We start from the raw sequence: 27422 nt of genomic DNA, 5'->3' as shown, positions 1-27422 counted from the left end.
GTGAAAGTGTGATGTGTGTGAACCGTGCAGCACGTGGTACGTGGTTCATCTGTGGTCCCTCCCTCGGTGAGGCTGAAGCCTATGCTTCCTGAGGTACAGTCTGCCCTAGTGAACGCAAAGTGATGGGTTCCTGCCTTGAAAGATAAATCAGATAACTGAGGGAGGCTAGAAGGTGACCAGTCTTCATGGATTGATTAATTGGGCCTGAAAGTCCAGATTTTAATGAACAGAGTGGCTATTATCTTTTTATCTGTAGAGTTGTCTTTGGGGAAAACAATTCTTTTTTAGTATCAGAGGAGAAATTAGAATAAGGTTGTCATGCTGTGACATGAGATTAACTCCTTAGAAAGATTTACACTTAAAAAGAGCCAAATTTACTTTGAATAATTTTGAAGTATGAAACTTTTCATACATAACTGCAAAAAATATTTCTTAAACCTGGAGGTACCATGTCAGTGTCTGAACATGGCAAAATAATGACTTTGTAACTATGTCAGAGCCCCACTCCCCAGGCTGAGAATACTGGACTCCGGACATCCTTGCCCCAGCTGGCAGGGGAGGGTCCAGTCAGGAGAGACAAAGACCAGAGGCTACTGTCTCTGCCATTTGTAAAGCAGGTGTGTCACTTTGACACTGAGAGAAGGGGTTACTGTGCCTATCCCACCCCTTTCAGGAGCAGTGGCTGAGAGATTCTGCCCAGGAGGCAGTCTGTAAAAATAGAGAGCTGTGACATTATTTGAAAGAGTGAAGTTCAAGTCTAAGAATATATATATATATATATATATATATATATATATATATATATATATATATATATATATATATATATATATTTAAATCTACTTTTACATATAGTGGCTAACATTTGCAAATCTCAAACTCCCCAATTTAGGGTATTCTTGAAAACAACGGAGATTTTGGTGGTAAGCACTTAAGAGGAGGCTAGTAGCTCCAAGAAAACCAGCTTACCTATACATCAGCTAGTTTACCAAAAAGAACCAAGAAAAGAGACAGAGTCCTCACACAAACCTCAAAGACTGGCCTCAGAAAATAACCCCCAAGAGGGACCTAAATTTAATGGATCAGACTGTGGAACAATTTATGCTCCACATAACGTAATGCTGCATCTGATTTGTAGAACAGTTTTGTAGTTCTTTAAAAAATTAAACAGTTACCAAGTAACTCAGTAATTCTGCTCCTAGGTGTATAACCAGGTGAAATTAAATTAAAAAGAAATGAAGTACTGATACACGCTGTACTTTCTGTGGAATGAATGTGAAGTGAAAGAAACCAGTCACAAAGACCACTTATTATATGATTCTGTTTGTATGAAAAGTCCAGAATAGGCGTATCTACAGAGACAGAACTGTTGGTGGGTGAGGGGTGGGGTAGGCTGAGAGTGACTGGTAGTGGGTTGAATTCTGCAGTGAGGATGTGTAACTCTGTGAATATGCTAAGTGGTTAAAATGTAGCAACCTCAATACTTTAACATAACATAGAGGAGACCTGCATTCTACTAGCAATGGGACTCTGGTTAGAAAGTAGTTATTTGACTCAGTATACACAGGAATAACACTGACAGAGTAATACCAGCTCTTCTTATCTGCCAAGGCGGTCATGGAAATTAGATTTACAAGTACAGTAGACAAGCCCTTATCTGAAAGTTATGGAGCCACATGATGTGAATTTATAATTTTTCAGATTTTAGGCAGCTCATATTATATGTTACCCTCAGTGGGGTCTGTGAAACAGCACCATAATCAAATCATTTCTCTAATTTTCACTATGAGAAATAAATACACTAAGAGGGATGAGTCAAGGCTACAGAAAACCTCACATCAGTTCAGGTCATATTTGGCCACCAAATGAATCTTGAACTTAAAACAATATCATCAACGAAGTTTCATTTTTAAAACCTTTTACTCCAAATTGCAAATAAGGGGACACATGCTGTGTAAATTCAAGTCCTGGCTCTGCTGTATCACCGGTGAAGAAAAGAGCTACTTTAAAAGGCTGATGTGTGACTGAGCACGAATGAGATGATGTATGTATGAATGTGCACAGCAGCTGTAAAACATGATGGGAACAGAGCTTCACAGTATCAGCTATTCAAACAGTAAAGCCTGTTAGTATTTTTAACATTTTTAAAAACAGAAATAATATTAAAATAGATCCTTGGACTATCAACATACAATAAAAGACAACAAAAACAAAGTGCAAGAACCCACCCCCATTCTCCAAGTCTTAAAGGGCAGCTATCCAGCTATAGTCCACTTTCCTCAATTTTCTAAGTTCCTTTTCTTCAGATTTTGACAACTGATGTATAATGTCTTCTCCCAAATCTGTGGTATTTGTATCCTGGACCTCTTCTGTGAAATTATTTTCTTCATCTGAATCGTCACTTTCTTTTTCCTCTTCCATATCTGCATCATCAGGAACTTCTTCAGCACTTTAACAGTAACAGAGTTAAAGACAGTAATTACTATTAAAAATATTTCTAAACAGTAACTTTCTAATTTAAGTTACCTATGTAAAAATATAATATGAACAAAATACATGAAAGTTCTTACTAAATACAGTTTAAAAATTATGGGTTATTATGAAAGAGCAGGTGAATTTATAAAAAGGGTAGTTCTGAATTACACACCGCATTCTTAAAACATACCAAAAGAGATCTCTTTCTGACATTTATTTTCAAAGTATTTTATTTATCTGACCTAGTAATCTTATATCCTTTAACTACAGGTTAAAGCAGGAAGAAAAAAAAGAGAAATACAGGGAAAGAATATTCTATATCAAAGATAACAGGAACCATCTCCTTTCCCAAGAGAGTATCTAAACATATTTAAAGAACTGCCTCACCTCTCAGTCTTTGTAGACAGCAGCAATGAATTTACAAACATGGAGCACAGGAAAGAAGCAGATGGCAGTACATGGGCTGGGGTCTGAAGAAGCTAAAGTAAAAGCAAGAAAACAAGTTTCCATTTAAAAGGATGAAATGCCAAGGCTTCCGTCGACAGCAGGCTCTCCCCACAGAAAACCAAACCAAAGCAATCTATGCCCAACTTCCTATATTTATGCAAACATCTCCCCACCCCCACGCCCATGTCAGGCCACAATAATCCGGAATCCTGTTTTATGTCATTTGGTTTGGGATTAAAGTTGTACAGTATACAAATGATGACTCAAGTTAATTGTTACAGATTGAATGCATGGAAACTCTAAGTTAAGGTGCTTTATTGCATTTAACTTGTTTCACATTAGTATAAGCAATTAATTTATACTATTAACTTTATAATAAGTATAAAGTTATAATAATAATAATAATTATTATAATAAACTTATGCTTCACATTAATAACTAATTAATAATTACTTACCTCACTAATTGCAGGTATGTTTTCTGTTAAGGGCAGCTGTACCAGTTCATTCTCCAAGGCTTTGTTTAATTTCTCATCCTGCTGTTGCTGCCTGTGCTTTCCCAGTATAAAATAAAACGGGGTTGTCGGAAGACTTTCTTCTGCTAATAGCTGTAAGGGTTTAAGACAAAGAGAAATAAATTACTTCAGTAAAAAGGAGGAACTGCCATGGACTCAATATGAAGTACTACAAAGTGTCAAGGATGGAAGGAACTGTAGAAATTATCTACTACTATTCTTTCACTTTACAGGCAGAGCAGCTGAGGACCAGCAGCCCACGTGCTCGGGGAGAAGCTAACTGTGGACACTTAGATGACAGAACATGCACATCCACCACTGCTGCTTCCCCCAGTCCTACAAAAATGGCAGCAGAGGGGTTTTCACAAGGGCATAAACCCACAGTGATAAAGAGAATGGGCGATGTGGTAACATACTGGAAGGTGGAAAGCAGGCTGAAGGACTGTAGATAACTTAACAGACCCGAGAAAGCAGGATTCTAGGCTGGCGGCGGAGAAAGCTAAGAAGCATTCTAATTTATACTGTAGAATCCAGCAAGTGCTCAGGAATTGGTATTAATAGTAGCAGTACCTCTGTAAAGTACTGTCCTAATAGTAACAGCACTCTGTAAAAAAACAAACAAACCAACCAACCAACCCCCCCAAAACCCCCTGAAACTCAAAACAAGTAGCCTGGATGAAGGTCTGCTTGGAGAGCACTCAGATTTCCAGATCTCCTCCTCAGCCCCAGCAGGGGACGGGCAGTATGCTCTCTGGAGAGCGAAACAAAGTGTGTCCTTAGACTGGACTGCTTGTTGTGCGGCGGGGCGGTGTCTTCCCAGCTGAAGGCAGTTGTGCCCCACAGAGCGTGCTTCTCACACCACTGGCAGCCAGGCTGACATCTTTCAGGCAAGAACTTGAAATAACTTTATCTGGGCAGTTTGACCAGCCTAAGAGAAAAAGTCCTAAAGTAATGGCTTTGGAGATTTTCTCATAATAGCTCAGCCAGAGAGTAGAGGCCAGAGACACGTTCCACCCAGGTAGAAAATCTCCAAATGGCGATTTTGCTCACTTTTAAACAAGAGCAGACAGCCAAGAATCATCAGACTGATGAAAAGCTCCAAAATAATTAAAAATAAAACCTAATGGAAATGAACCATGTAAGAGAGAAAAAAAGAAGAAGCTCATAAGAAAAAGAGGAAATCTCCCAACAATAGAAAGAAAACAGAAGAAAAAAATACGGTATCAGAGTACCATCCTAGAAGGTCCAGTACTAAATAACAGTTCTAGAGAAAATGAAGGCAAAGAAGTAATTCTAATAATTTAGTCAGTTTTCTGATTAAAACCCTCCAGGGGGCTCTACATTTCACTCAGGAAAAGCCAAAGTCTTTTCATGAAAGCCTGTTTGACTGCTTTACTTAAAATGGCCAGCTTCACCCCACACTCCCTTTCGTATCATTCCTCCTCCCATTACTGCCTTCTAAAATACTACATACTTCACTTATTTCTTTTCTGTCTTTACCTTCCTGTTAAGACTATAAACACCGAAGGTTTAGAGACTTGACTCTTTTGCTCACTGATATATTCCAAATATCTAGAATATATAGTAGATAATAAAAAAATTACTGAATAAATTCAATAAATTTTCAGAGGAAGATAAGTCAGTTCACAGATAAAGTATAAGACAGTATCTTTCAAGTTCTTAAGACAAAATGATTTTCAAACTAGAACTCTACCCAACCAACCAAATGGGAGACAATAAAAGGATGTCCAAACATGCAAGGTCTTAAATTCACTTTCTATGCACCAACAGAACATGCTTCATCATAGCAAGGGAGTGACCAAAGAAAGAGGAAAACCTTGGGATCTATTACAGCAGAAGTGACGTGCACCCCCAGAATGGTAGCAAACATAGATCCTAAGATGACTACTGTGCAGGCTTACAGGGCAGTCAGTCCAGATTGAAGCCTGTGAGAGGCTCTTGGAAATAGTTCTTCAAGATTCAAAAGAATACCTAGTGCTTGAAAATAATGAGAGAAGACTTACACAACTAGGGTGGAGTTTGCAGGTAAGTTAGGTGAGAAGTAAACAGAAAACTAAGCAAATAAAAAAAGGCAATCATTAACTGCAGAGGAAAAAAGCTGGTCACAAAGGGAAAACAATGTTTACTACTACCTGGCTCAGCTATGAATTGTGTTTACGTGTTTAAGGATGAACACTGACCCGACCGATTTAATATTTATCTATACTGGGAAAATTAGGGGACAGGAAGGACGTGTGGGTGTGCTATGTGTATGGGGGGAGTGGTGTAAAGAGATCTACAACTTTAACTTCAACAGATCAGAGTTAACAAATACTGAGATCTGAAATATCCAGAATTAGCAATACATAAACATATTTCTTAGAGATATGGAGGTAAATAAAAACTTCAGCTAAACGAGTTGAGAGCATCTTTGTGGGTAATGGAAGTGGTGGTAATACTTAAGTTTTTCCTGATAAGTCCTGTTGAGACTATTTGACTCTTTAATTTACAAGCATATAATACTGATAATTACAAATTAAAACTACATTTTCAAAGAGCACTATGACATCAAAAAAGGCAAGTAGTTGCTAAATATATAATTTTAAATTCGATTTTAGGGCAGGTAAGACATTTTTCTCATAGCTGAGTTCTAAAAGATAACCTTATCTCTGCAGGGAGGCAACATGCATGATCTGCATGAGTGACTAGAAGATACCTGTTTGCTTGTTGGTGTGAGTTTTTCCTCTGGAGACGTTGTACTGAATGTCAGTAAACTCTGAAAAGAGAGGTCAATTAATGATGCAAAAGTAAGTTGTAGAGTGCAAATCTAAATAAGATGTTGAAGTTAAGAGAAAGAGGAGGTCAACTTCTCATTTTGATACAGAAAAGTAATAAAAATTTAAAACAGTTAACTGCTGCGACAGTTAAGATTGTTCTGAAAGATAGTATTTAGAAATTGGTAACAAAATAAAATTCAACTGATGAACCAACTTTAAGTCACTAATTTCTTTATGGTAAACTAAATACTGAAATTAAAAAAAAAAGCCATGCTAATAAATACAATTTAAAGTATTCTAGATTATCTTTTTTGCTGTCATGGAGTGAATGGATGCAAGTAATACTTAGCCTCAAAGGCGTGGGGTAATTAAAGTGATGCTCATACACTCCCACTGGTAATAATGCTGTATTAATAAGCATATCAAATGATTTGGGGTTGGTGGAGGAGCAATCCTTTAATAAACCTATTCCCCCTGCCATGGGCTATTACTTTCGAATATTAGAGCAACTGAAAATTACACATACAAAATGACTGCCTTTTCTGAGGTGGGATGGCTACCTGTGATTTTGTTAGGAAGTAAAACTGGGATCTGTTCAGCCACTGGTAAGCTTCTGAGGTGAATGATTCAGGGACATCTCGTGGAACAAACACTCCCCACTGGACTTCCTCTCTGGAGATATTCTTTTGAATGTACAATGGCCTTGGCTCACTAGGTTTAAATACAAACACTAGAGGGAAAAAACAAAAAGACAGTAACATTTTGCCTGCAAGGTTGGTTCTAGCCTCAGATTTGCAGACCACACACATCCTGAGACTTATACCATTAAGTAAATTGCCCAAGTCATTGTTATTTAGGCTTTGATTCAACAAATTTCCACTGGACGCCTACCATGTGCCAAGCAGGTTAGGAATAATGGCTTTGAAGATGAAAAAGAGAAAGAAGAATCTCTGCTTCTATGAGCAGGTCCTACTAAACAGACACTGAAATACTACGGCAGTATTTTGTCTTAAGCAATAGAACAGAGATCTGTAGAAAGAGCTTTAAGATCATAGAGCAGGAACATTAAAGCTCCTCAGGGGTTTTAGGAATGCTTCAAAAAGGCGAAATCTCTCTTGGCTTTTGAAGGCTGAGTAGGAATTGACATGTGGAAAAATGAGGGATGAGCTGGGACTCAGGAAGGGCAGTGGTCAGGCAAATGGCTTTAGATGGACATCTGCTTTGAGGGTGAGTTTAAATCAAATTACATGAAAGATGTTAAAAAGAAAACTAGGTAACAGATTTCCTCTTACTATCAAAATACAGTGCATACTTACAGTCTGAGCCCACGGGAGACTGAGAGACTGCAGCAACGTTCTCTGAATTGGGATCAGGTTCCATAACTCTAACACTTAATTTTGCACTCCACTCCACTGGGGAGAAAAGAGATTCACTTCTAAGAAGAGATTTACCAAAAGCTTTCCTAAGCTTGTTATTTAAAGTAGGTACTCAATCTTCACTGTGACGACCAATTCTGTTTTTCTTAGGAAGAGGGATTCTACGCTGCCAACTAACACATGGAGAATATACTGAAATTATCTGTGGAAGGAAGGCTGCACTAAAGCGAGGGGCAGGAAGCAGAAAAACAAAGTTCTCCTTCCACATGCTATGAAGTGATTATTATTTCAGTGCCAACTACTGTCTGGTGCTTTTCCACTACCGCCAAATGTCGGCAAAATGTTAACTAGAAATCACTGTAGAGAATGTAAGAAAAAAACGGTACCACACACATTCATTATTAAGCAACCACCATACCTCCCAAACATATACTTGAAAGATTAAATGCCACAAAGTCCACATTTGTTAGGACTGGTTAGGCTACATTCAAAGTTAATGCTGTCAGGGATACTGTGGGTTACTATGCATTCTGAACTAGCAGAAATATTCCTCCAACTGTTATGAGGATGGAGAATACGGACAACAGCAGCCAGCCATACACACTGAAGATACTGGAAAAAACTGATGTGCAGACAATCAGGCAGTTTATAAATACAGTTAACCCTTGAGTAACATGGATTTGAACCGCACTGGTTCACATACATGTAGATTTAAAAAATACCAAGTGCTATACTACTACTCAATCTAAGGTTGGTTGACTCCACGGAGGGCTGACTATAAGTTACAAGCAAATTTGTGACCCTGCAGAGGGTCAGTGACCCTAACCCTGGATTGTTCAAGTGTCAACTGTAATCAAAGTCTATTATTACAGGCACAGCACTCCAAATTTTTTTGGTATAATATACCACGTAAAAAATTCTATTCTCTGGGTAGACATGATATCACCCGGGAGTCCTAAAATGCCAAAGATTATTTAATGGCCACTTCCCATGTGCTTTGTTACCACCTGATAGCAGAAAATGTCTTACATGCACAACTGAGCAGATTCCAACAGCATAGGATGCCATTTTCAGTGGCACTAAGAAGATACTTCGAACAAGTCAATCTCCCAAAGCAAAGGTGCCTAGGTTAAAACAAGGAAGTTAACAACAGTTAGTTCTAGCACACTTAGTTACAAAGGACTGCAGACTTCCTGAATGGTTTTCATTTTGTGCAATGCAGATTTTTAGACAAGACACATATGTTTTTGTTAGTAATTATCCTGCAGAAAAAAGGGGTAAAGGCGTACAAAAGGAAAGGTTTATTTAGCTCTTTCGTTTCTTTGGGGAAACAATTTGATTACTAATTCTTTTCTTTACTATGCTGTATGGTATAACAAAGAACACATATAGAGAAAAAGTATGTGAAGTGTACCAAGTCATTTAACAAAACCCTTTTTATGCTCATTTGCCTCAAGAGGAAAATTTGCAATATGAATTCTGAAGACAGTTTAACAAAGTAAATTCAGAATTAGGTATGTTGGAAACTAGAAACAATTAGCCATTTGCTATTCTGCCCTCAAATGCCCAAGTTACCGGAAATAAAATGGAAGATATTGCTGTTATACTCCCTTGCCATTATTAGAAAAAAGGAATTTGAGCATAACATTGTTTTTATGAAAATGAATGATGAATGGTTATGAAAATAAACATTGGATCTACTGAGGCTTATGTATAGCTTCTACTGTTATGCAGTACAACTATGAAAAGTATTTATTACAAAGGAAAAAAACCCACAGGCCAAGAATTAAAAGTTAATCCTGATTTCAGAAATAGATAAATCATAGCAGATGGCTCATACAGCCAGCATTTGCCGCTTCTCAGCATTTTGGTCAGCTGCTGGCCCCAATGACCCACAGCATACCTTCAGAGGAAGCATAAATTATCACTAAAGTTTATGTACAAAGACTTGTTTGAATTAAAAAAGCCACAATACTTCATACTTCCCAAATTATTTACCTACCTTATTTTCCCAGCTCGTTGACAAAATGTACACTTAAGTTCCCATGTCTCTGAATCCCATATTGTAACTATTTCCTCAAAACTAACCGCTAGTAAAGAGCCATCTTCGGAGAAACAACAGTTAGTTGCTTGGTATTTGTGGTAACTACCCACAAAATCACAGGTCCAGCCAACAGCTTTTCCTGTGGAAATATACACAACAGAATTCAGAAATAGTGTAAATGCTAAATAACATTTTAGGAAATTTGTAAGAAGTATGGATTAAGAAACAAGGAAACACAGCAAAAACTTCCTCCTCAAACTTTTAGTTAGAAGTGCTACAAAGCACTGACTGATTTGAAATTTATGCCTCTTGCAAGAGATCTTGACCCCCCCTCTTGTGGAACAATGAAAGGACTAACAGCAAAAGCCCTTTTTTACTGTACCCTTACAAGCTACAATAATCAACACATGATTAATAAAGAACGCCATAAAATAAGTAAAGATCTGGGGGGAAAGGCTTATAAAAATGGTCTCTCTTAAATGTTTTAAAACTGGGCAATATCCTATAGAATTAACGTCCTCCCAGAATGGATACAATTCATGAAAGAAATATCAATTCTTAAAATCGTGCACTAAATATAGACATTACTATATTCACTTAACTTACTGTATATATCAGAATCGTCTGTTAATATCCACACTTTGAAGTGACCATCTCTACTTGCTGTCACCAAGGTGGGGTTTTCAGATTTTTCTGCATTACAGAAACAGAGATCTGTGATGTGGTCTTCATGTGGCATGTTAATCTTTGTATTAAGAACAAACCTAGTAGGAAGGAAACCGCCAATTTATTTTAAAACCAAGACAAAATGATATATTGCCATCTGAGTATTAATACAATAGCATCTTTAAGAATGGGTGACTGATTTATTATCACCTAAAATGACAACTGAGTGCTCTGTCACTAGTGGCCATAGGATGCAAAGAGTCCTAACACAGCACCTCTGTGCTCATTAACTTATGTAACATACAGGTGATTATGTGTGCAGTCAACTTACTGGAACCAAAATGAGTATGAAATAGGAGTCATCAAAAAAAATGATACTTTAAAGGCTACTGTACTAAACTGTAGGAAAACTGTGTACAACACAGAACCTACCTATTTTGAAAATAAGCAAGAAAGGAAATGGCTATGAAAGCCTTTACTTGTGGCAAGAAGATATAGAAGGAAAACTACCTATGTCAAACTGCCCTGGTTTATACTTAATATTCATAGTCACTCAAACTACCTCTCAAAGCGTGTTTCTGGCTTGACAGGGCATGCCTGTGAATGAAACATGACCTATGCTGGCACTGTGTTCTTCAAAGAACATCAGGGTAAGACAGTGTTGTGACTTTTAAAAAGTCCAGGTTACAGGAGCTGTGAGGGCCTGATCCCTCACCTGTAAAGTGTGACAACAGGCTTATCTCAGAGGGTTCTTGGGAAGATTAATAAGACAATGAGCACAAAAGCACTAAGCCTAGTTCTTGACACCACAAGGACTTGATAAATGGCCATTACAGCCACCGTACAAGAAGCCAGAGGGCTCCTTATCTAATCGAAGCTATAGCAACCACACCTCCACCACCTACTGCCATTTTTCCAAAGAAGGTAGCGTAACATCAATAAAAGAGCAAAGGAACTAAGGCATCTGGATTCTAATCCTGGATTTGCCAGAATTAGGTTATGTGTCCTTGAGGTGTGTCACTTGCCCACGTTTTTGTATTTATGCAACAAGGAAACACTGCAACGTGGAGGACACCAATGCTTTCTCAGAGCAGAAAGCTTAAAGGTGCTACTGGGAAATCACCTCCTTCTCTACATTTAAAACTTATCAAAATGAAACACCCTAAAGACCAATAATTGAAACCACAGAACAGAAAGTCAAGTAGCTTTCTACTCTGAAATCAAATAGCTATACAGGCGGTATTACCCTTGTGTTTTCTTATTGTACATCCACAGTTTCATCTGCAATTCAAGCTCAGTTTCCTTTTCTTGACGTTGTTCCACTGTTGCAAGCCAACTGCCATAGCAGCCAAATGCAGCCTTTGTTAGCTCAATCTGGATCAGACCATAGTCATTGATATATTCCTGCTGTATAATATCTAACTGATGGGTTAAAAAAAATTCAAAATTTTTATTAATGTGAATACAGAAATGTTAACCACATCACAGATAACTTCTGGAGTGTATAGTAACAGATTTTTACAAAAAATGAAAAATGAACTAATTATGAGTTACAGACATTGAAACTGCCAAAAAACTGGAGCACATTATACAGTACCAATTCAGTGATTATCCTTCAACGTTCTTGAATTTTAGTAATGACCATGACCCATTTATATGATACAACAGAACCTTTAGCTTATAGTAATGCTTTTCTCTTGTTTCTAAGAAGAAACAGCTTTAATAAATTCTCAATGCTAAATTCCATATCACTAGAAACAAGAGCAAAAATAAAACCTACAATTTTTAAGTGAAAAAAAAAATGTTGCAAGTAGACCAGCATTTTATTTATAATTATTTTTTTTCCATTTCTTATCTCCTCACTAAACATTTATTAAATGCCTACTATTTCTAGGCATTGTATTAGAAATTGTACAAAGATCAACACATTTCCTTTCTTCGAAGGGTTTAAAGGTGATGGAGATAAAAGAGACAGTGTTACAGCGGCTATGATAGAAATCTATAACGGGTACTGTGGGGCACTGAAGAAAAAGAGGGAAGTCTGGATCGCATTTATTAGGATTATAGGAAGCGCTCCTCTTAGCCTCGCTGAAAACTTTATCTTCAGCATGCACATATGACACTGTTTCACACAAAGCAGAGACATATTTATACTGTCAATCCACATATTCTCCCTTCCTATCCTTGTGACACAAAGGCACGAATGCGTGGGGCAGTTAATTAGGCTGTAGTCTGAAACAGAACAAGACAGAAAGACAGAGCCCATGCAAGAGTGCCAACTGGCTTACGCACAGACTAGCTGCATCTGTGGCCTCATCAGAACTATGCTGTAAACAACTGATAATACTATGTTCAAATGACAGAGGCACAGGAGCTAGTTTTAGAAGCCCCTAAATAAGTTATTTGACCCCCGTAGTGCTGTAAAGAACTTTCATTAGTTTCAAGGCTGGTTAATGAATCAAAGTCTTACATTGTATAGCTGTTTATCACTCTGCAGAGAATAAAACTGCAAGTGGCCAGGTTTTCCATTCAAAACCAAAGCTTTAGTTCTTGGATCAATCATCAAACCAGTAAAGATATTGCTGTCTGCAAAAAAAAGTGAATAATAGCTGAAATCAGACAAACATTCACTTTAAAAAATGTACATGATTCCAAATCCAATGAGGTCTACAATACCTTTCACTAGGCCTTGAATTACTGCGGACGCCTCAAGATTCCGGTGAATGATTATTATCTCTGTGGGAAAAAAAAAAAATTGTGAATTTGTATCACTCTGAAATATACCAGAATACACAACAACCAAACATGTTCAATTTCTTGGAGTGTTACTGGAAAATCAGGAATATATTTTGTGATTTAACAGAAAAACTAGGGGTGGGGAGGAAGGCTTTTCTGTTAAGAGTCTTTGTCAGAATCCACAGACTTCCACACAGAGATAATGGCCGTATCAAAGGAAAGCCTCAAAGCATTCTTTAAAAAAATGCCATTATATTTGTAAAAACACAAATACCCACTTTAAAACCTTTCTTTTACTCCCCCATCATCCCACATGAAAAGATTTTAAATGTAAGTGTCAACAGCAATAACCAAATTCACTTAGCCCTACACTTTCACAAAAACAATTCTGGAAATGTTGGACTCTGGTGGCATCTAGGGACAAAAAGGGCTGGAGAGAGAAGGAGAAATGGAAGAAAAAAATGCTTCTTACATCCCATGCTCTTAGTTTGAGGTCTCTTATTTTCCATCCCCAATAGATGCTAGCTAATTTATGACATTACACAAATTATGTTTCCTTAGGACAACAGATTCAGACTTACTGTTATCGGAGTGTGAAGTACAGAACAAATCCCCCGCTGGAGACACTGAGATGTGTACAATAGCAGCTCCTAAACGGGGGAGGAACTCCTTATTCTTCTCTGTCGCCTCGCGCCACTCAACGAGGACAGACTCACGGCCACCACTAAGCAGACTGCTGCCTTCTCATCCACCCAAAGAAAAGAAAAGGACAGTGTTTGGGGAAAAAAACAGAAAAGTATAACTGACATTTTAATTTTTCCTATCATGTTAGAGAACCATTTTTTAAAATACACCAACTAGTGTCTTTGTATCTTTTAATATACTTGTAAGACAAAAGATTTAGAGATCACTGATCCAGGGATTTTTCCTTCCCAGTAATACCTAGTTTGTTACCGACCAATAACTAGAAAAACACTCTGATACTCCGAAGGGCCCTGAAACCTTAAGTCTACGGTATTGTGCTGAGCAAAGCCTCAGACACAGGGGTGATACACGAGTGTTTACAATTTATTTGGCCCATGCAATTCTAAACCTTTCAAGCTATAAACACAGTGAATTAAAATACTTGGTTCACACACTTCATAAATTCGTTTTAATTATTAAACTTGAACTTACCTGTCACTGAAAAAGCCAAATCCATAACCAAATCATGGTGCCAATGTAAACATGTGTATGTGTATTTCTTTTCATCATCAAAATTTCTCCTATTGGAGAAAATAAAAATTCTTAATTTGACCAAAGGTGTAAATTAGGAAAATAATGGCATGCTGAATATGATGAACACTATCGAGCTTACTGGTCTTAATGTGCAAAAAGTACATCTTCTATTTCTAAACCAGTCACTTCTGCAAACAATAGGGTATCACAGTTTCCTACTAGTTCAAGATTCACGATTGTTACTTTCTTTTTCACTTAAAAGCTGACAAAAAGTTCTCTTCAATAAAATGATTACAGGCAAAATAGAATCTTACTCCCAGGGCCAAGGTTAGAAATCTTAAAATACAAGTCTGTGCAATGCAGAGGAAGGGAGGATGTCAGCAAAGCCTAGTATCTATTATCAGCTGTTGCTTTTCAGTTCTGTCCTTTTCCCTGCACCCAGAGATACCCCTTTTCTGCAGGACTAATCTAAAGTAAATAAATGATCACCATGCTGTTCATGAGTTAACTTACCAAAGACGAATTTTGCCATCCTTGTGACCAGTTGCTATGCAGTCTTCCTTTGGGTGACATGCTACACATGTAAAATTGTTCTTAGCATGTTTCTTATTTCTTGATGATGATAAAGTAAACCTAGAGGAAAAAAATTTTCCCTTGATTATTAAAGTTTGTGGTAAGTGTGATGTAATTAAGTAAATTTTACTTAATTCGCTCCAGTTTGAGTTGATACCCTTAACACAAACTGGAGAGCTCTCAGAATTCACTGAATATAAATGCACAATTTTTAAGAAGAATTGTGATCAAGAACGAAGACTTTTGTAAACATTTCTTAACACAATATAAACATGTGAATAACATTCTACTGTAACAACTTGTCTACGGAGGCCACTGACAGTGAAGTAAAGAACAGTCCTTTTTGCAGCTTTCTGCATGGGTAGTTTGTTCAAATTTCCTGTTAAAGCTAAGCTTTAGGTTCAAATGGACTAATTTGACCCATTTTAAGCCCAGGTATCCCAAAGTCTGTGTTCATTCTGATAGCCATAGAACGACAAAAAGGAAGCCTTTTCAAACCACATCCAGTTTTGACAACAAGTCTGCACAGCAGAATCTAAGTGCACAAGGGGTTTTGGCTGGAAAAAGCTCCCTAGGATTTTGTGACTGACGATTTTAACCCATCCTTGGTTAAAAACTTTACCTCTGTATCTTGTGGTTTCACAACCACTTGTAACATGAAATATAAACAGCTCTGGGTCACAGGTATGAGGATGAATAAAATTTTTACCAAACTCTTGAGTAATTAAAAGACTTTTAAAAGGGAATTCTTACCGTGAGGTTGTTTTCTTTTTGAAAAAATAAACAGACAAGTAAAAGTCTCGTACTGCAGCAACATATTGTCCCTGGTATTTCAAAGAGAAGACAACATTCACAAAAATAATCAACACTCTTTAAGAAGAAATATTTTCATCACAAAAGTTACCACAGTAACAATAAACTTTTTGCAGATTAAGCGTATGTTAAAATGAAATCTAGTTTGGCTATGGGAATAATAATCCTACTTTAAAAATAATCACAGAAAATTAAAAGATGAACATAGGTCCTAAACCCTAAAACTAGACTCTGGCTTTAAGCATAATGGTTAAAAACTTCTATTAAGGCATAATTTATATACAATAAAATACAACGTTTGACATATGTTTATCCATGTAACTACCATCACAATCAAGATTGAGAACATTTTCTTAACCTCTGGAACGTTCTCTGGTTCCTCTTTCCAGTCATTCCCCAATGCCACCAGCCCTTCCAGCAACTACTGATTTCTATCACCATAGCCTACTTCTCTGCCTGTTTTGTAACAGAATTCAAACAGAATGGCTTTGCCCCGTATCTTGTCACCACTCAGTACTGTCACTCTTTTTTAATCTGTTCTAATGGATGTGAAGTGGTATCCCACTATGGTTTTAATTTGTATTTAACTGATGACTATGCCACCAAAGAATAATAACATTTATAATGTTAAAGAGTTTTCTCTACTTTAAGAAATAAACCCTTTTCAGAACAAAGCCAAAAAAATGCTACAAAATTTAATGACTAAAGAAACATGCCACCACAATGCTATCTGGGGGCTTTTAATGGTACTTGAGTTTAATAAGTAGTGATTATTAATAGCTATGGGTAAATAAATCATGGTATAAACATCACACAGTCATTATTTTTGATGAACATTTAAGTACACGCTCATGCTGCAATATTAAATGAAGAAAAACATAATTATTCAGATAATTATTCAGTCTGAGAAAAGTTATTTTATATATATTTAGGAAAAAGTCTAGAAAAAGATTCCTCAAATATTATCACTGGTGAGACAATTTCTTCACTATATTTTTCTGTAATTTCCAAATTTTCTACAAAGGCATTCTATTTATAGCCATGGAGCTCGTATTTTTGGAAGAAAGTTTATAATAAACTGATTTCAGTGGCTTTTACATGGTACAGGCTAAGAAATACAGTACAAATGCTAAAACATTGTTGTTTTTTTTTTTTGACAATTAGAGAGTTTACAAGAGCAGTTAAGACAGAATGTACAAAATTAGGATGGTCCTAAAAAAGTCTATACTACAAATACATGTTAAAGAAATAAGACAGCCTTCTTAGTTACTAACGAAAATACTGTAACTCAAGGCAATATTAAATCACTATAACATAAAGGAGACACTGCAGGGAAGAGATTTTATGTATAAAAAAGAAAACCAACAAAACAAATTTTACCTCATTTCCAAAAGCAATGCACTTGGGTGACTGGTTTATGTAATCCAAAACAAAGGAGAGCTCCTTAGCTTCTATTTCCTGACTTGATGATCTTGGTAGTTTCAGTGAAACCAGCTGAAATATATCTAGCCAAAGGCAGCTATATTAATATAAAGCCTTTCTAGAGAAAGTCAAGATGTGCCTTTGTTCATATGAAACTATTAACTGGTATACTAGAATCTGACGCCAAGAGAATAATTCTAGGTTATCTTGAATAAGTTGGACTCCTCATTTGAATATTCAAGTTTTAAATGGAAGTCTAAACCCACCACACACACACACACACACACACACACACACACACACACACACACACACACTCCTTATACATGTAGAAGTACAATTTGTTTTACTGGTACATTCCAAAGAACTGAGCTGAGCTTTATAATGGAGATAAAATATGACATACTGGTGAAGTAAGCAGTCCAAAGCAGCAAACCATCTGAGAGAGCTTTCAGAAATGCTGTGTGCTTGCCACACATTTGTAGGATAAATCCCCTTTCTGTAAAATTGACACGTTCTTCTCTTTGCACCCCATTTAAAACATTTCTCCTTGAGGGGAAACAGCTGTACTTCACTATGCTGTCTCCTTATCCTCCTAGACTTCGTAATGAATATAAAATTGTTAACATACCGATCGACCACTTTCTTCTGTTTTTCAGCCTCCGTATTATATGCTCAGAACTCAATTCTTCTAGTCTTTTCAGAGGCTCAGTTTACATGTCTAAACTCTAACCCTTTTCTTCTGTTCTGAACTTAGTCTTCCCCACGTTGCCCACTGGAGGAAATGGCACCATCTACCTTGCTGCTTAGACTAAATCCTTGAGTGCTCTCACTTCTCTCTCATGCCCCATACCAAACCATCCGCAAACCCTGCTGGCTCTAATATTCAAAAGACATCCAGAATTCCATCACTTTTCACCACCTCTTGCCACCACCACCAAGTGTGAAGCCATGACCATGTCTCACATCCTGTTATGAGCAGTGATCTCTTAACAGCTCTTCCCACTTCTACCCTTGGCCTCCTTTAGTCTCTTCTCAACACAGAAGCCAGTGTTCTATTACTGATCACGTCCCTCTTTTGCTCAAAGATGGTTTATGGGCCACATAAGAAAACTAAACTTAAAGCTTTTTATTCTTTCATGTCTCATTTTTGATAAAATATTATGCATTAACAGAGTTGGTCCCAAATAACTTATAGCTTAAAAAAAAAAAGAAAAAAAAAGATTTAGCTTTCAGTTTTGACAATCTTCATAACAAAAACTCCAAATCACCACCACCACTCATTTAGCTAATGAGCTATGAGCCAGCTTTGCTGACCACCTAGTGACCAGGTTAAAGCTGCTTTGTACTTTGAAATCTAAATACAACTATATTTTATGGAGAACACCAAACGGTGCAGTGGTATTCTTGAAGTCTGAGATTAGAAAAATTCTTTGGATATATCCTTCATGTCAGTGTTCTGATGTATTAAATTCACTGCTAAAGAATAATTATTCGTAACCACTGAAGATATTGTAGGAATTCCTAAAATGCTCTGAAACATTACAGTTTCAATGGAATAATGTTCCAGTGATAGTGAAAATACAGTAATAATTTAGCCACACTACTTGTTTCTGATAAATGTTTTCTATACCATTTCCTACAGATTCAAGATCAACAAACGGGTGTTCAATGATGGGAAAAATGATAGTGATGCTTAAGAATGACAGATTTAAGTTCAATAGGAAGACACACTGTAGTTCAAAACAGCTTTAAAACTGGACCCATGCAGTCCATTATTACTACCATATAGAATCATTCCCTTATTGCATATTTCAAAAATAACACAAAACCTCCCTCAAATGAATGCAATGATGGTGAAAGCAATTTAAATGCCATCTCCAAACACTGTTAACGTCAAACTAAAACCAAAATGTTAAATTTGAGAAACTAAAATGAAAAGAGCCACTCAATGCCATATAAAATGAAATGAATTAATTATACTATACCTGGCTTTTCTTTATTTATTATAACAAAGACAGAGTCCTCAGCACAGGCAAGAGTAAAAAGGGCATGAAGTTTACGTCCAACTATGAAAGTCTGAAAGATAAAGAGCACCATACTGTTTATTCTGCCTCCTGCCCCGAATAAGTTCCATAAAGGGCAGGGATTTTTTAAAATCCATTTTGCTCACTGTTATATTGCCTACATCAAAAGAAAACTTGGCCTCAGGAGACACTCCATACATATTTGCTGAGTATGTATTGTTCAAATTAATACATAGAGATCTATTTCTTTTCAATGGTTGTACAGTATTCTACTGAATGAGTATCAAATTTTAACTAACATTAACATTATATTCAACTTTTCTACCATGAACAATGTTTTCAGGATTATATATACCTGCCATTATTTCATAAGAGATTCCTAAAGGTGAGAATGCTGGAGCAAAAGGTATTTATTCATTTTCAGTTTCATTCCCATTGACTATACAGATACAAAGGTATCTGTTTCTCTACACTTCATCACTATATTTTTTTCAGTCTGCAATTTGGCTAAACTGACAGGGAGAAATGCTGTGTTACCTTTTTAAATTTACATTTCTTTAATTAATTACTAACAAGGCCCAGCATCCTTTCACGTTTATTGGCCGTTTGTTATTTTTTTTCTGTGCATTACATATTCCTACTCTACACCAATTTTTTTCCATTGGGTTATTAATTTTTCCTTATTGGTTTTGGTAATTCTTTGTATATTAGGGATAATATCTCTTGTAAATATTTTCTTCCAGTTTCACTGCTCATTTTTTGGTTAGTTCAAAATTTTATATAGTCAAAGTTATCTTTCTTTTATGGTAGCTGAATTTCATGACTTGTTTAGGAAGGCAATCTAAAAGATTAGGCCTTATAGAAGGAAATAAAATGTTATTAAATTGTGTTGTCGTGTGTCACTAAATTATGCTGCCATTCCTTTTCACATAATGAAAATGGAAGCTCAATCCACATACCTTTATCAAAATGCCATCTATATAGTCCCACAGTTTAATTGTGCCATCAAAGGAACAGGAATACAGCTAAAAGGGTAAAAATAGTACAAAACTGATTTGAAAAAAAGAAGATATTACATCATATTAAGATATCAAACAAATTATGTGCTGATTAAGAAGGCATTGTCTGTTCATCAATTATTAGCTTTAAAGAGATGAAATCATTTATTTATATCATTTTTGCAAAATAAAAAAATCTATCTCCTAAGGTAAAAGAAATAAAAGCAAAAATAAACATATGGGACCTAATTAGACTTAAAAGCTATTGCACAGCAAAGGAAAACATAGACAAAATAGAAAGACAACCAACTGAATGGAAGAAAAGATCTGCAAATGATATGATCAAAAACAGGTTAATATCCAAAATACACAAACAGGTCATAAAACTCAGTATCAAAAACAAAACAAAACAAAACAAAACAAAACAAAACCCCCCCAAAAACAACTAATTAAAAAATAGGTAGGAAATCTGAACACACATTTCCCAAAGAAGACATACAGTTAGCTAACAGGCACATGAAAAGACGTGTAACATCACAATTATTAGACAAATGCAAATCAAAACCACAATGAGATATCATCTCACACCTGTCTGAATGGCTATCATCAAAAAGTCTACAAATAACAAATGTTGGTGAGAATGTGGAGAAAAGGGATCCCTTGTACATTGTTGGTGGGAATGTACCTTGGTGCATCCACTATGGAAAACAGTATGGAGGTTCCTCAAAACTAAAAACTAAAGACAGAACTGCCACATAACCCAGCAATTCTACTCCTGGGCACATATTTGAAAAAAATGAAAACATTAATTAGAAAAGACACATGCACCCCAATGTTCACAGCAGCATTATTTACAATAGTTAAGACATGGAAGCAACCTAAATGTCCATCAACAGATGACTGCATAAAGAAGTTGTGTTATATATACATAATAGAATACTATTCAGTCATTAAAAAAAGAATAAAATTCTGCCATTTGCAACAACCTGCATGGACCTAGAGAGTATTATGCTTAGTGAAATAAGTCAAAGACAAATATTGCACGTTATCACTTACATATGGAATCTAAAATTTTAAAAAAATGTATGTAACAAAATAGTAACAGACTCACAGATATAGGGAACAAACTAGTGGATAAGAGTGGGGAGAGAGAAAGGAGGGGAGGTAAGATAGGGGTATGGGATTAAGAGATACAAACTACTATGTATAAAACAAATAACCAACAAGGATATACAGTACAGCACAGGGAACTACAGCCCTTATTTTGTAATAACTTTAAATGGAGTATAAACTATAAAAATACTGAATCACTATGCTGTACACCTGAAACTAATATAATGTTGTAAATTAACTATACTTTAATTGAGAACAAAAGTGGCAATTTAAAGATTTCTGCCAATGGCATCAGAGAACTGAAATGAAAAATGGTGGAGTAAGAAAATATTAACTATTCAAGTAAAAGAATTGTATTACATAGAAAGCATACATCAGAATTACTACATATAAAAATCATGAACACAGATCAGTAAAATGTAACAAGGCAAACACAATCACTGTTAAAACACAAATACTGTCCCTCCAGAGTCCACAGAATCCCTGGCACCCATCCCTTTACCTCAGCCAGATCTGCTATTTACGCTGTCCCCCTCTAACTTCATTAACTTTCAGTTCCATGAAATAGATCTTTCATGCAATGTGTAGCTTTTTTTTTTGCTTTAAAACTTAGTAATATAGACTTCACAAATTCCAATTTTAATTTCTGCTGTAAAAAACAGTCAAACGGTACACATTAACATAACCTTTTTTCTCAAATGCTCAGAGGACTGCAAGGATAAAATGTGTGCTTGAATCCTGCAGAAAAGTTACTTAACTGTGATTTTTCAGGAGTAGCTCATTTAATTTTAGGAACATCAGTGTTACTTTATGCCCTACTTCCTTTATGATAAAATAGTGAATGGCAATGCAAATCTTTTATTAAATCAAGTAGTAACTGTCAAGTTGGCTGTAACTAATCCAGAAAAGAACTTGATCAAAAACTAGAACAAGAGTATTTTTGAGACAACTCTCTAGTAGCTTTGCTGAAACTTAAGAACAGCATTAAAATGACCATTTAATTCTTGAATTCTGAAAAGCAAGGGCTACTTTGTGTGGGGAGTGGGGAGGTCCAAACTACACTAGATGCCCAAGTCCTGAAATTGTCCTGAAATTAACTGGTTACTAAAGAATCCCTTCCTCTTATCTAGAGACTGGCCTTAAGATTAGGTGACATCTGCATTAACAGTAAAGGGCCTCATCTCTAAAGGATTAGATCTACAAAATCAATACCTCTCATCAGTCAACATTTTAAAAGATGCATTCCAGAAACCAGAGTCCAGAGGTGAAGTAAGTTTGAGAAACACCCAAGACTATATACCCCTTCTGGATATTTACCATGCATATAAAGGACCTGAGAAGACCTATAATCAAGAAATTCATTTAACTGTTCCAAACTCTGAATTTCAGAAACTTATACAGCCAAGAACCCCCTCTTTAAAGTAAAACCTATTAGTATCCTGTGAACAAATGGTTACACACCATGAACAATGCAGTTCTAGGCAGTGACCCTGTTTTTATAATTAAAAAAAAAAAAAAGTGAAAAATATTCTAAATCAGAAAAATCAATATAGATATTTTCCCTGATCATAACCTGGAAAGTTTCCCAGGCAAATGCAATTCAAATTTTCCTGACAAAATAAAGCCAATATTAAAATATTCAATTGTAAATTGTTTGACACCTGCAGATGGTTGTTGGGGTTGAGCTGGATTCCAGTCACCAGCTGTCTGTGCCCTTGCAGTATGTGTACACATTCTTCTGTGGCTGTGCTATAAACTTTAATAAAGTCTCCAGAGACACAGAAGATGTACCTGAAAATAAGACAGAAAGATCATAACATGCAACAGAGATTTCTTTCACAATAATAGTTTAAGAACTGTATATTCAAATCTGTGTGTTGCTGAAGTCCTATGGGGCATCTAAGACCATTTAGTTCATTAACTCTGAAAGGTAGATCAACAATGTTAACTTTCTTGTTTAAATACTCATTTCCCTTATCAGGCCATAAGCTCCTACAGGGCAGAGGTCTTAATTATCTTTAACTTCCATATCCAATCCACTTTGTTGAATAGAACTTACCTGATCTTCAAAGGTTTTATAAACTAATTAGATAAAATGAACCTATAAATAATTATTACAAAATAATTAAAGGGTAAATCTTCTAAAGCTGACTGCGGTTGCTCATCATCCTATTTTATCAATTCTAAGACACTTGATTTTTCACATGTTCACCTCTCTGAAATCAGAATGCATCTCACAAGTGCTGTAACCAAGAGGTGTGGCTGCGTGAAACTGCTTAGTAAGATCAAGAAAGTATGAACAAAGCAGCTGGGGTATAAGCACTCCCCTTTGGCTGGACCCCCCTCCCCATTACCATGAGTGCTGTAGTTCTTACCATGTCCAGCCTGGACCACTCTTAAGAGCTTCCTACAGTCTCCAGGTGTGGCCCTTCAATTCATCTTTCACCCTCATACCAGACTAACTTTATAAACTTGACTCTATCACTTCCTTAAATAAAGATAAAATTAAATTAGAATCTTTCAATGTTTTCCCACCGCCTTTAGGACATGATCCAGACTCCTAAGTTTGACCCCAGTATGCTAACTACTTTCTGACTTGAACAGTATGTTAAGGGGTCCACAACTCCAACAACCCCCCCACCTCCCACATCAGCATCAACAGGCCCTTTGGGCAGTGTTTCCCTGAGCCGGTGGTAGATGGGGAGGAGGGACTATTCACCAAGAAAACTCCCCCTCCAGCTAACCGATTCTGATATGCTTCCCTAGAGGAAAGTATTTCCTCCCTCCATGCTCCTCAGCAGAGAATGATGGCTTTAACTACTTGAATGCAAACCCCGAGGAAACATTCCATGCTTTGGCACATTCTGTCATCTATGCCAAATGCTGTCTCTCTGACTACTTCTTTAAGGTTCAGCTCAGGGGTCTTTCCACTGGAAGCCTTCCCTCATCTTCTCATTCCTGCTCAGTACCCGTCCTAACGTGTGTGTGTGTGCGTGTTGCGGGGGGGGGGTGTGTGTGCTTAGCTCCATCCCAGCACTTTCCACACGATGTTAAGAGACCTTACCTACCAGACTGTGAGCTCCTTGAGGGGAGGAAGCGTGTATGTTATTACAGATAATAACAGAAATATGGTGTGGTAGAAAAGGATGCATTTTTAAGAAGTCAAACACAGATGGGTTCGAATGCCAGCTTTATCATGTACAGGCTGAATGATGTTAGAGAACTTACTTAATCTTTCTAAACCTCACTGTTCTCTACTTGTGGAGTTATTGTAAGGATTAAATGCAACAATGCATGCTTATCACATAGAGCAAACACTCAATAAATGCTTCTGTAAAATGAGGATAACAATACCTATACCATGTAGACAGGAGTGCGTGTAAAGCACCACAATGCCGGTCACACAGGGCTCAATCATCTTTGTGATGAAGTGGAGAAGAAAGAAATTAGGGATGTTTTCAAGCAGGAACCAGGATTTAAATGAGGTTCTGAAGGATGTGTGATTTAAGGGCTGGGAAGGAAAAGGAACAGTAACATAAATAAAAGCAGGGAAATAACAACGTAGTACCCATAAGCCAAGGAATGTACCTATGTAACTAGCAAAGTGTGTGTAATGGGTATTAGAAGCAAACACAATTGGATAAGCAGAGTTGACCTAGACTGGGGAAGACCCTGAAAGCCAGACAGAAAAGCCACAGTTGAGGAGGGGACCTACTGACCATGGGAAAGCTGCTAAAATTCCATGATTCTGTTGTTTAATTTACTAGTCCAGCTTTTTTGATAAGCTCCATGAGGTAAAATACAAAATTATCTTATTCCCTTTTGTATAAGGCAGCCAACCCTTTGTAGTAGCTTTTAGATAATATTAAAGTCCTTGGTGAATTCATTATAATCCTGTTAATTTGCTAGAAAACTGGTTTTAATTATCAGCTTCTATATATACCAAAAAAGAGAGAGAGAAATAAAAGCATCTTGATATCTCCGAGTTTCAGTCTTCAGTTTCTACCTAACAACTGCTACGCCCACCTGGCTGTTTTACACATACTTAAAACTCATCAGGCCCAAAGTGAACCCAACATCTTCTCATCAATCCTAATTGCTAAATCACTCCCAAACTCTGTCTTTTCTCTCTGACCTTAGTTCCAGCCAAAGTTATTTCTTGCTCAGATGCTGGCATTAGCCTTCTAAGTCCTGGTCTACACTCTTCTACCACTTCCTTTACCCTCTGCTGCAACTCTACCGACCTTACACACTTGACACCCCTCCTCCCCAATTTCAAGCTGCTCACTTTGCCTGGATGCCTTCCCCCAACATCACCGAAGGGGAAAACTCCTGTTAGCTTTGCAAGAGCCTACTGCTGAAGGCAAACTCACAGTGCAACTCCCTTTTCTATGCCATCACTGTACCTTGAGTATGCTAGCCTGCACACTTCTCACCTCTCCATCACATATTATATAGTTTGGTCTTCAGATTAGTATTTTTGAGGAAACACAATCATGTTATCCTCCCTCCTCTAATATCTTAACTGGAGATAAAACCATTCCCACTAGCTAACTGTACCATAGTCTTCTTGCTTATACTGTGCCCCCTAACCGGAATGCCTTCTATCCATATACCTTAGTCAAAATACCATCCACCTCTCCAGCCTAAACATCACTTGTTCATCAACCCTCTCCATCCTTCCGGTGTGAAGCACTCTCTTCTTACGAGCTCCCAAAGTGCCACCGTATGAAACATCTGCTACTGGTTATTTTCCTTTCCTCACTAGACTGAAAGCTCTTGAAGATAGGATCAATATTAGAATTACCTTAGTTTCTGTCACCTCAGGTTGTTATAAATACATCGCTGATAAATACTCAAAAGTGAATTGTAGGACTTAGCAAGCGAAATACAATGGATTCCAATATAACAAGGTGTACAAACAGTACGCTGGAGGAAGAGACTGGATGTAAGTCCAAAGTGGCAGAACTCTGGCAATCTCTTGAAGCCTCAATTTCTTCCTCTGATTTACAAGATGAGTATCAACAAAACCCTGTTTCTTGTAAAGACCGAGGATTTTTTTTTTTGCCTCTAAGGCAATTTATGGAATTTTTAGCCATGCATATATTCAATAACTATCTGATACACACCATAAGACGTTGTGGGGGATATAAACTTTCATAAGGCACTTTCTCTACTCTTTCAAGGCAGAAAAGAATTTTTACTAAGTGTCCATATCTAAGTGATTCGATAACCTTCTCTTTCTACATTGTGTCACTTGGAGATGATGCTGACAATAGGGCAATACTGATGGTGATATACACAGAACCAGTAATTGCCAGACACTGTTTTACCTGCTCTGTATGTATTAAGGTATTTAATCCTCACAACAACCCCATGAGATGGACTACCAAATGTTATTCCCATTTTACAGATGAGGCAACGGAGGCAGAAATTAAGGACCTTGCAAAGGGCACACGATGAATAAACTGGCTTTCGAATCCGGAGGGTAGTTTAGCTTCCAGCTACAGTGAACGCCCGAGGAAGGGGACCAGGGCTTACGTATGTTTCCATCCTTCACAGAATCTATTACCAGTTTTCACGCAAAGCTCCAAAAAGGTTGCCACGATACCTTTTTCAGGGGTTGGGAAGTGTGGAGAAGTCGGAATCTTTAAACGTTCAGTAATTACACGTCACGGTCGGAGGGATTTTCCTCTTGGTACTGCAGAAGCAGCAGCGTACACACGCGTGCCTGAACCACCTCCCAGCCGCCCCAACGCCGAGCCGATTCTAGACACGTGGGTCCGCCCCAGGGGCCCCTCAATCTACCTGCAGGTCCGGGGGTGTGGCGGGGGGAGCGCGCCCCAGCCGGCGGTGCCAGGGGCCTGAGAGGTTTCTCACTCCTCTGACAGCACACAGGCTCCGGCTCCCTCCCGGGAGTCCTGGGGTCTCCCGCACGCGCGCCCCTTTTCCCAACCCAGAACCGCAGGCTGGCGAATCTGGACGCGCCCAACAGTTCTCCCCAACCCCCGCCCCTCCGCGAGGACTCACGCCCCTCTGGCCGGCAGGCCGGCAATGCGCGGTAGCCTCATACTTGGAATCTGCAGAGAACACCGCTCTCCTAAAGTTCAACTCGCTGCCGCCACAACGAACCACGCGGAGGTTCTTCTCTTCCTCCACCATCTTTGCGCAAGCGCAGGAACTCGCGATCGCCGGCCCCGCCCCAAACTTCCTTTACGGACGC

At 37.5% G+C, this 27422-nt stretch overlaps 1 protein-coding gene and 1 long non-coding RNA gene across 4 annotated transcripts in view; one reads left to right on the top strand and one right to left on the bottom strand.

Moving 5' to 3' along the window:
• Window positions 1–3167, top strand: part of LOC141573295 (uncharacterized) — a 15930-nt gene extending 12763 nt beyond the window's left edge. For both annotated transcript variants that reach the window (XR_012507088.1, XR_012507089.1), the window contains exon 3: window positions 2746–3167. This is a non-coding gene — a long non-coding RNA (uncharacterized LOC141573295). The remainder of the gene's footprint in view (window positions 1–2745) is intronic.
• Window positions 1902–27422, bottom strand: WDR75 (WD repeat domain 75). 2 transcript variants are annotated; one of them, XM_074364021.1, is made up of 21 exons: window positions 27273–27422; window positions 22861–22990; window positions 20048–20113; window positions 19050–19140; window positions 17020–17144; window positions 15580–15653; window positions 14767–14886; window positions 14212–14300; window positions 13617–13775; window positions 12976–13035; window positions 12770–12885; window positions 11546–11721; window positions 10240–10397; window positions 9592–9772; window positions 8619–8713; window positions 7530–7625; window positions 6774–6943; window positions 6153–6212; window positions 3380–3529; window positions 2863–2954; window positions 1902–2449 (listed from the first exon to the last, which is right to left on the bottom strand). In XM_074364021.1, exons 1-21 carry the CDS (start codon window positions 27359–27361, stop codon window positions 2245–2247), a joined length of 2502 nt encoding a protein of 833 aa, XP_074220122.1. In that variant the 5' UTR covers window positions 27362–27422; the 3' UTR covers window positions 1902–2244. The 2 variants fall into 2 exon arrangements, with proteins under 2 accessions (XP_074220122.1, XP_010958329.2); XM_010960027.3 differs by having other exon boundaries at window positions 15580–15650.

This window comes from Camelus bactrianus, chromosome 5 (genome assembly GCF_048773025.1).
Source record: "Camelus bactrianus isolate YW-2024 breed Bactrian camel chromosome 5, ASM4877302v1, whole genome shotgun sequence".
In the NCBI taxonomy this organism is placed as follows: domain Eukaryota; kingdom Metazoa; phylum Chordata; class Mammalia; order Artiodactyla; family Camelidae; genus Camelus; species Camelus bactrianus.
This window is presented reverse-complemented; position numbering and strand designations above follow the sequence as displayed.